The sequence below is a fragment of the Macaca thibetana genome, chromosome 12, assembly GCF_024542745.1.
Source record: "Macaca thibetana thibetana isolate TM-01 chromosome 12, ASM2454274v1, whole genome shotgun sequence".
Classification (NCBI taxonomy): domain Eukaryota; kingdom Metazoa; phylum Chordata; class Mammalia; order Primates; family Cercopithecidae; genus Macaca; species Macaca thibetana.
Genome location: NC_065589.1, coordinates 1,965,430 through 1,975,413, shown reverse-complemented (window position 1 = coordinate 1,975,413; position 9,984 = coordinate 1,965,430). Strand labels below are relative to the sequence as shown.

Here is a 9,984-nt window from a genome sequence, read left to right as displayed (position 1 = left end):
CCCACACTCTAGATGGATGCCGCCTGCACACAGGACCCCAGGAGAACTCACAGGTGTGGAAAAGCATTCTGTCTTCCAAGAATGAGAGCCCTGCGCTTCTCTCCTGGAGAACCTGGTGCCCTGAGCAGGGAGGGGAGGTGGCTGCCGGCAGAGCGCTGGGGTGGCCATTCCTGTCCCGAAGGTTCTGGGAAGTGGTCCGTGGGGGACCCCGAGTTCAGATAGAAGGGTGGGGCTCACCTCCTCCGGGGCCTCTGGATGGACAGGCCAGAGCTCCAGAGGCCCAGGGCGATGGAACCTCTGCCTGGGTCGGGCTCAAGGCGACTCCTGCCCTTGGAGCCATTGGAGCGTCCCCAGAGCCAGCCGCCCTCGTGGGCACACAGGCCCTTCCCTGCCCACACGCGACACATCCTGACCTGCCACATCTTCTCCTTCACCATCCTGAGGGACCCAGCCCGGGACTTGGAGTCCGCCTTCTACAAGACGGCCTCGCCCTTTGTCCAGGCCCGGAGCCTGCGACACTTCCTGGCCCACACCCGCGCCTTCTACCACCCCCGGCGGCCCGACAGCCACTGTGGCCGCAACCTCATGGCCTCGGACCTGGGCTTCAACCACAACGCGCCACCGCCTTGTGGGGGTGCAAGCGGTGGCCCCGCGCTTCCCCCTGGTGCCATCGCCGAGCACCCGGACGAGTCCCCGGGGCTGCTGCGCCGCGCTGTGCTGGGGCCTGGATGACCTGGTGGCCTTCCCCGCCCACAGGCGCGCGGCCTTCGCCCGGAGCCGCTGGAGCCGCGCGTGGAGCGCAGGGAGCGCGCCTAGAACGCTCTGGACCTGGCGCTCTGTGCGACCTTGAACCTCACTCTGTGGGCGCGGCTGGGCGCGCTGGGGGCCGCGGGGCTGCGGCCGGAGGTGGCGGCGCTGGGGCGCGGTGGGCGCGCACCTGCCTCCCGCATGGCGAGGCCGCGGGGCCGGGCGCGGAGTTTGACCCGCAGCGGGCGCCGCTGCAGCACGACCTGGCGCCCATCCTGGGCTACCAGCTGCGGCCAGACCTGGACTCGGCCACCCGCCGCCACGGCCGGGACCTGGCCACCCCCGAGCTGCAGTTCGCCAGGCGCCTGTACCTGACCAGTTCCCGGAGCGGGTGTGGGATCCCGGGCGCCCTGGGGGAACAGAGCCCCCGGCCAGGCTGCCTCGCGCCGCAGTCCCAGGCCCAGGGGAAAATGCGGGCCGTGTTCAGAGGAGGACGGGGGTCCTTAGGGCCCTGGAACAGAAGACCGCGCCCTCAGCCCCTGCTACGTGGGACCCCACAGGGCGGGAGACAGTGGCCAGGAGCCGCAGCTGAACCTGCGCTGTCCCGGCTCCCTTTTCTGCGCATCTTTCCGCAGGGCGGCGAAACCTGTTTTTAGCGACTTGCTTTTCTTTCAGTCTACTTGAAAGCCATGTAGGTCGTCCATGGCAGATGCACGATTCCAAGTCATTTTGGCAGGTTTTTTTTTTTTTTTTTTTTTTTTTTTTTTTTTTTTTTTTTTTTTTTTTTTTTTTTTTTCCGGGAGTTTTGTTCTTGTTGCTCAGGCTAGAGTGCAGTGGCATGATCTCGGCTCACTGCAACCTCTGCCTGTCTCAGCCTCCCGAGTAGCTGGGACTACAGGCACGCGCCACCACGCCCAGCTAATTTTTGTATTTTTTTTTTTTTTTTTTTTTTTTTAGTAGAGACAGGGTTTCACCATGTTGGCCAGGATGGTCCCGATCTCTTGACCTCATGGTTCGCCCGCCTCGTCCTCCTAAAGTGCGGGGATTAGAGGCCTGAGCCACCGCGCCCGGCATTTTGGCAGCTTTTAATGTGGAGAAGGCGCTTTCTGCTGAGGGAACGTTCCGGAGATGTTGGGAGTGTCTCATAGGCTGTGACGAGCTGGGAAGCTGCTCTGCTGAGCCACCTGGAGTCGCAGATTTTAGCACATCTAGAGCAGATGAGCGGCTATTCCCACAAATGTTTGCGCTTCAGACAGATCACTTTTTGGATCATAAGTTTGAGTGTGGTTTTAGAGGCAAATCTATCCTGATTATGTTTCCCCTGACGTTTCCTGTACTTGTGGAGCTCATAGGAGAGACTGAAGGTGAATTCACGATTATACACAACTTACAACGTCTGTTTGTGAATTCTAACAGTGTATCTTCAACTGTAAGAAAATGTATTTCAAAACTTCTGCATTATTACCTGGATATTCCAACATCTTATATGAAAATTGTGCTCATTTCTGTCAAATGCAGTGGCCCTTGCTTCAAGCCTTGTGGATTTTGTTGAGAATTTCGAGATTTTCAGAAATTCTAAGCTGGAGTAACTCTAACAGCCTCCTGGTTACTTCACGGAGAGGTGGCTGTGTCTGCTCCTCCCAGGCTCAGGTACTGACAGCTCCTGCCTGAGCACCGGGACCTCCCTCCTGGAGGGATCTGTGCAGAGGCTGCAGGCACTCCTGGGGGAACAGACACACCTCCGGCACCCAGGGGCTGGGTGCTGCCACCCGAGGAGAAGCCCCTCTCCTTCCTGGGGCCGCACCCCCTGCTGCTGCTTCTGCGGCTGACATGTGACACCCAGGCACGGCCAGGCCCTCAAGCAGAACGCCTGTGAGGGGAGCTGGTTGGCCCCACCCCCTCAGCTCCCCTGTGTGCTCAGCAGTCCTTTGCCTGGCAGCATCTGGCAGCCCCATCGGGGCCTCTGGAAGACACACAGGACTGCCTCTCAGGCGTGTGCCAGGGCTCCTGTCCCCACTCCACAGCAGGGAAGAGGAGCCCGGGGCTCCAGAAAGAGTCAGCTCTTTGCCTGGGTGGGAGGGGCTTTATGGCGGGGAGGAGGGTGTGTGTGTGAAGGGGCAGCCTCGGGGTGGGGGAGATTCTTCTTTCTCTCCCTCCACCAGATGCTGGTCCAGGAAAATGTGGCCTCACCGGCATCCCCAGGGAGAAGCCCACGCACCATGAGACGGGAATAATGCAGGGTGGTTGGAGGGGAGTGGACATTCCAGGCAGCCCCTTCTCATCTCTAGGAAGAGGAAACCCTGCAGGAGCCCGGGGCTGACAGGACCCCACACACCAGGGTGTGGCCGCACTGGCTGAGACCGCCTGGACCCCACAGGGCTCTGGGTGTGCCCCGGTGTCTCCTGCGGCCTCACGATGCGCTCATTAGCATACGCATCACACCCCCACCGCGCACGACGGCTCCAGAACACCCAGATCTGTGCAAAAATGGGCGGCCGTGCAGCTCGGAGACATCTCCACCTTTTCCAGGAATCCTGTGGATTCTCCTCCGGCCCCAGCGCCCCTGCGTGGGACGGACTCTAGAGGGCGCCACACTCCCTTTCTCCAGTGGGAGCTTCGGCCTTCGCAGGAACTCTCTGCCTTTCACTATTTGCCGACTCGCCCCGATTCCTTCTCGCAGTGGTGTGGAGAGCCTGGACGCTGGCCGGGTGGAGGTCTCACTGGGGGTTGGGGTGTCCCCTAGCCCACCGAATCGGGGACATCTCCCTGCTTTCTCCTCTCCTCCTTCCCCCATAGCAGGGGCTGTGGCCCACCAGAGGACGGGGTGCGGCCTGCGGCAGGACCACCACCACCTCACTCACTCCCTCTGGACGGGGCAGCAGGACCCGCAGCAGAGGGACCCTTGTCTCTTTTGGGTGGAAGTTTCCAGACCGGCTCTGTTCTTTGGGAAGGAAATGGCTGGAGGCGCCATGTCTCCAGGTCCCAGTTCTGCCACAAGGTCCCAGTGAATGACGTGGCTTTGGGCGACGACCAGGCCATGGTCCTGAGGGTGGCGAACTCAGGGGCGGTGGGACTGGGTGCCCTGTGCCTGGTTCACACCCACACACAGGCAACGGGAGAAGCCAGGGTACCCCTAGGATTGGTAGAGCAGGGGACCCCACTATGTTGTCTTTGCTCGGTCCCTCCAGGAGGACCAGGGACCTTTCTTTAAAGCTGAGGCCGATGGACAGGTTCCGGTTTCCTCTGGGTCCAGCTTGGCCCTACAGGCCTCTCCCACCCCCTCAGGGGGCATCAGAACTGTGAGGCCCTGTGCTGGGGCCAGAAGGGCCCAAGGTGACCCATGTTCCACGGTGACCTTTGACCTGGCCCAGAGTCCCATAAGCACAGGTCATTACTTTTGATCGGAGGTCAGCTGGGGCTGGGAGGCACCCAGGAGGAGCTTCCAAAGCAGGGGTACAGGACACAGCTTGAGGGAGGCTGGAGGTGGCAAAGCCCAGGCCCCTGGTGCCTGCGCAGGGACCTAGATTCCACCCTGCCCTCATGAGCACAGTGGGGCCTGGTCCCAAAGTTCTCCTCTTAGGGCTCTGCTCCTGGTCTGCATCCAAGTTGATATTCCCTTTCTTCCCAGGCCCAGCACTGCACCCCCAGGGCAGCCTGGATCTCACTGAAGAAGCCCCAGGGAGCAAAGAGCCCAGAATATCAGTGAGCAGGGACCCCCAGCCTCATGTGGGTGACTGTCCCCGGTGGGTTCATGCCTGTCTCAGCAGAACAGGTGGCTCTGTGCTTCAGTAGGTGTGTTTACCTAGACCTGGGTCTGTGGAGGCAGTCCTTTCTTCCTTTCCATCTTTTTTGCTGTTTAGCTTTCTATCTTTTATATCTGCATATGTCTATGTATCCCTTTTCCCATCTATACATCTATCCCCCATCCATCCATCCATCCATCCATCCATCCATCCATCCATCCACCCACCCACCCACCTATTCACTCATCTATCAATATATCTATCTACCTGTCCATCCATGCATCCATTCATCTGTCAATTCATTCATCTTTCCACCCAACCACCCATCTTTCCACCATAGTACCCATCCACACACCCGTTCACTCATCTGTCCATGCATCCATCTATCCAGTCAGTGATTTGAGGCTGTGAATCTGGTGTTCTTTCGTTTCCCATCTCTCTCAGCCAATGACTTGGCTCCTCCCTTGTTCCCTCAGATACCCTTGAATGTACCACCTTCTTTGCAGGCCCCGGACCCCTGACTCAAGAATGGTGTCTCCATGGTCATGTGGTTGGGTGTCAATCACAGATCAAGGAACTCCTCACAGCAGCTCTGTTTCTGAAAGGGCTGGTGACACAAGGCAGGGGAAGGACGTTTCAGGCTGAGGCAGGAAAGGCGGAGGTGGGAGCACCGAGTAGAGCCTGCTTTATGCTATTCATAAAATCAAACATCTCCCCTCGTTCGCTGCCGGCTGCTGGGCAAAAACAGCTCTCGGTCGAAAGGCTTCCAACTCAAGAGGCTGGCCTTGCAACAGCAATCTCTGTTGGTACGGGCTCCACACAGGAACGTGGCTTTGCCGTGGGGCCAGGGGCTTGGCGCACCGCTTAAACCAGCTGGCTGGCTTGGCAGCCTCGCAGGCCTGAGCCGTCTCCAGGCAGGCGAAGCAGAACTTCGTGTCGCACCGGGAGCACGTCACGTACTTGCAGCGCTCCTTGTGCTCGATGAGCAGCCCGCACTCAGGGCAGGCCCGGATGGAAGGGCAGCCTTGGATCGAGCTGTCTGGGAGGTCCTTGGTGGCACAGGTGGCGAGGATGTGCAGGATCGGGTCCCTGCAGTCCTCATTGCCACAGCGGTTCGAAGACAACATAGGCCCTTTCCAGGCCTGCATGCACTGCCAGCAGAAGTCGTAGGGCACACCCCGTATGGTGCAACAGACTGTGCAATGCACCCGAAGCTCGGCTGGATCCTTCCGCTCCACGAGGCTCCTGCAGCCTGGGCACTGTGGGGAGGGGCCTCTCAGAGCAGGTGGAAGGAGCCCAGCCTCCCCCGCCACCTCCCCGCGGGGACACAGTGAGGGCCCAGCTGTGGGAGGGAAGGACCGCAGGGCAGTGAAGGACTGCGGGGTACTGAGGTGCCTTTCTGGGGACCAGCATGGCAGGGCTCAGACCTCCCGCACTGTAGGGCAGGGCCACAGGACCTGAGGACTCTCACCACTTTCAGGTTGCAGTAGCGTCTCATTGCAGCCTGGGCAAGTCCTTGCTCGAACTCCTGCTGCTCAGAGTCGCTCAGCTGGGTGCAGCGGCGTACCTCCGGGTAGAGCCACTGGGCCCCACACTTCTTCCCCTTGACTTCCGCGGGGCAGTGGAGTGTGTACTTGCCCTGAAAAGACAGAGTGGGGAGGGCCCAGAGTGCGCCTCACACCAAAAGCACTGGTGTGGCTGCAGTCCCCACCGCCAGCCCGCCAGGCCCTGCGCAGACTCCCCTGGGACACCGCCCCTCAGGCCCCCACATCCACCTGCCCCCCTGAGGGGTCCTGAGTGTGCTCTGCGCCCCAAACCAGGCCTGTCATGGAGCCCAACGTGCACACCGCATCCCACACGTGGGGCTGCAGCCTCCTGATGAGGACCCGGGGTGCTGCTTTTCAGCCCAAGGAAGCCGTTAACTGGATTCTCCCAAAGGAGCTGGGAGCCTGCCTCCCTCCAGATAGGTCAAATCTAGGGGCTCTCCGGCCCCCTCATATGGCAGGGAGGACTCCACATGGCATGGCTGTGGCCGAGCCCCTACCTGTTTTATCAGCTGGAGACACCAGAGCTTCAGGTTCTCTGGGTCCACTGCGTGCCCACAGCTCATCTCCACCCTGTCCACACCGTCATACTCGTCCCCTGTATGGGCCAAGGGTCCTTGTCAAGGGCACAGTGCGGCAGGACTCTGGCACCCCCAGTCCACACTGTTCTCTGCCAGGGCTGTCGGGGGACAGCACAGTCCCTCAGCCTCCTCATCCAGGGTCCTCCTCTCCCTCCACCACTCTCCTCTTGGCCTGAGCACACAGCCTTGTCCCCGGTGCACACAGAGAAGCCAGGGCCCTTTGCAGGGTAGGGCATCTCTGTGGGGTTCCTCTCTGGGCTGCTCCTGGCACTAGAGCAGGTGCCTGTGCCTTTTCAGCCCCCACCCACCCTGCCCCACCCCTCAGGCCTCATCTGCCATGGCCACCCCTTCTCCTGGCCTCCCTGGCTGGTCACTGGATTGCGGGGAGGGCAGCAAGGCCAGGATTGGGTGTGGCAGCAGGACAGGGCAGGGATGGGGACCTCAGCAGCCCTTCAGGGGGCAGTCTCAGGTGTTGGCTGTCAAGGACACAGTGGGGCCGTGAGCCCAGGGAGAGCCGCTCCACAGCGTGGGATGGAGAGGGAAGGATGGTGCCACCTCCATCACAGAGATCTTCAGCACAGGAGCCAGTGGAGGAGGCAGGGAGAGGGCTCAGCTTCCTACACACTGAGTCTGACCTTTGGGTTTGAGCAGCGCCTGCCCCTGTTGTCATTAGTGCCTCAGATTTAATGGGGGTCCCTGAGAAAGTGGTCTAGAAGCAGCCAAGGACAGAGTCCTGTGTGCAGGACCAGGCTCCAGGGAGCACGAGGAGAAGTCCAGCATGTGTGCACAATGGAGGGTGACCCCTCCTCAGGCTCCTATGCAGAGCCTCTGGGGACTTCCACTCGAGATGAGCCCAGCGCAGAGGGAGGAGGGGCACCTGGAGGCTGTGGGTTCATCCCTGGCTCTGCTGGGCCTGGGAAGGCTTGCTTTCCCCCCCAGCCTGTTTGACTACAGAGACAGGGTGGGGAAGCTGAGCCCATGCCCGGCAGCTGGGACCCTGGAGGGCCTGGCTTGTGGGGATCCCTGGTGGTCCTAGGGGGCCTGCTGCTCTTCCTGGCCCTGCGTCCAGCACCGAGCCACGTGTGGCTAACACAGCCCAGGCTTCTGGCTTTGGGTCCTCCCATCTTGGAAGTGGGGCCCTTCCTCGGCCCCTTTGCTCCAGCCTGGAGCTCTGGAGTCACGTTGGATTTATTCACCCCCACTTTTCCCAGACCCTGCGGGGAGGGGTATCATACCCTGGGGGCTCCTCCCCACCTCCCCAAGGTCCCCCCAAGGTCCCCACCTGCTCTGGCCTTGCCCAGGGAAGACCCTTGTGAACCAAAGTTCTCTGAAAAGGAATCTGGAGGAAAGGGACGTTATTCCAGTGAACAGTCTGTGAACCCTGGAGGCTCAGCCTCCTGTGCCTGAAAGAGCAGGGGAGGTCAGAGGCGCTATGGAAAGGAGAGGTGATGAGAAGGAGTGCCTTCTGCATCGCTCATTTCACTGCCACTGGTAAGGTTCCGAGGAGCTGGCAAGCGCTGACCACGGAGTGCTCCCCATGGTGTGGAAAACTCGTCTGAGTATTGTAGCCAGACTCCCGGGTCAGGAGATAAAACAGACTTCAGGTTACAGCCGGCGGCGTTCTCAGCTGCCAGGCTCGCCGAGAAGGCTGTTTGGAGTGATGTTTTGTGTTCTGAGTGCTGTCTCCCCCCTGGCTTCTCAGCTCTCTGGCCGAGTATGACAAGAATGACCCAGTTCCTAGGATCAACATCCACACCCTCCCAGCAGGAGCTCTCAGCCCTCCCCTCCCTCCCCCCCCTGCAGCCCTCCCCTTCACCCCCTGCAGCCCTCCCCTCCCTCCACCCCCTGCAGCCCTCCCCTCCCTCCCCCCCTGCAGCCCTCCCCTACACTCCCTGCAGCCCTCCCCTCCCTCCTGCAGCCCCCCTGCAGCCCAGCCCTCCCCTCCCTCCACTCCCTGCAGCCCTCCCCTCCCTCCACTCCCTGCAGCCCTCCCCTCCCTCCACTCCCTGCAGCCCTCCCCTCCCTCCACCCCCTGCAGCCCTCCCCTCCCTCCCCCCCTGCAGCCCTCCCCTACACTCCTGCTGCAGCCCTCCCCTCCCTCCACCCCCTGCAGCCCTCCCCTCCCTCCACTCCCTGCAGCCCTCCCCTCCCTCCACCCCCTGCAGCGCTCCCCTCCCTCCACCCCCTGCAGCCCTCCCCTCCCTCCACCGCCTGCAGCCCTCCCCTCCCTCCACTCCCTGCAGCCCTCCCCTCCCTCCACCCCCTGCAGCCCTCCCCTCCCTCCAACCCCTGCAGCCCTCCCCTCCCTCCACCCCCTGCAGCCCTCCCCTCCCTCCACCCCCTGCAGCCACCACCCGCCACTGACCTCACCTCTCACTACCCTTTCCTGGTCCCCCAACTCCAGTCGCCGTGGTCCCGGGTGTCTGGGGTTCTGGGAAACCCAGGTTCTGGGGATCCCAGGCTCCTTCCTCAGTCCTGTGTCTGCCCAGTGTGGAAGCCGCCAGGAAGCTGGCTGTAAGCCAGGTTCTCTCAGACCCCAGCAGCTTGTTTTCAAGTTTAGGAACTTGGGGGGTGACGGGGAGGAACTCCTTTTACATCACCTTTCCAGTCCAAACGCAAGCCTCTAATTAAATCCAGTAGTCCCCCCCGCCCCACCCCACCCCACCACCGTGTCTGCCCGGACTCACCAGTTATCTCATCTTTGCCCTGCACGAACTTGAGCGGGGGCTCAGGGGCGCTGTGGCTCATGGGGAGCTGGCTTGGGGGCCCTGGGGCTACGGTCTGGCCTTGCACTCTCCACAGCTGGCAGGAGCAGCCAGCAGCTCAGGCTCTAGCCCCACCCCTACCCACCCCTGTCCCGCCCACTGGGGGAGCTGCCTGGGCCACCCCACCCCAAGGGCTGCCAGGAAGGGGGCCCCCAGGGGGTGCACCCCATCTCTGATGCAGGGCAATGCTCCCAGTGGCCTTCCAGCTAGGGAAATGGGGCAAAGTTGGGGTGGACATCGACCCTGATAACTGAAGCGGACGCTTGGTGAGCTGCAGGCACCAGGGAGGGGAGGGTCCCCCAGGCAGTGCCGCCTCCAGGCCAGTGCAGTGGGGAGTCCCACCCTCAGGCAGAAGCCAAGGTCAGGGCCAGGCGTTCCCAGGCTCCTCCTGCCTGTCTGTCTCCAGATGAGGAATTTTCGGTTTGGGGGAGTGGCGTTGTTTCTTGCCTCCATGTGCTCTGCAATGCATGGGGGACTGTCTCCCCACCTGCAGCCCCAAGGCCAGCCATGGGGGCAGGAGGGTGCAGTGGCTGGAGCCCACCCCTCAGGGCCATGCAGGGCAGGGGCAGTGCCCAGAGGGGGCCAGGGGAAAGGGCACCGGGCT

General features: G+C 61.7%; 1 protein-coding gene across 1 annotated transcript; it reads right to left on the bottom strand.

Moving 5' to 3' along the window:
- Positions 1-3,549: 3,549 nt before the first annotated feature.
- On the bottom strand, positions 3,550-9,889 carry LOC126932020 (E3 ubiquitin-protein ligase ARIH2-like). The gene is made up of 6 exons (XM_050750471.1): positions 9,868-9,889; positions 9,507-9,586; positions 9,303-9,417; positions 6,535-6,632; positions 5,962-6,129; positions 3,550-5,749 (listed from the first exon to the last, which is right to left on the bottom strand). The coding sequence occupies exons 1-6, from the start codon at positions 9,887-9,889 to the stop codon at positions 5,186-5,188; spliced, it is 1,047 nt and encodes a 348-aa protein (XP_050606428.1). The 3' UTR covers positions 3,550-5,185.
- Between the last annotated feature and the right edge of the window lie 95 nt (positions 9,890-9,984).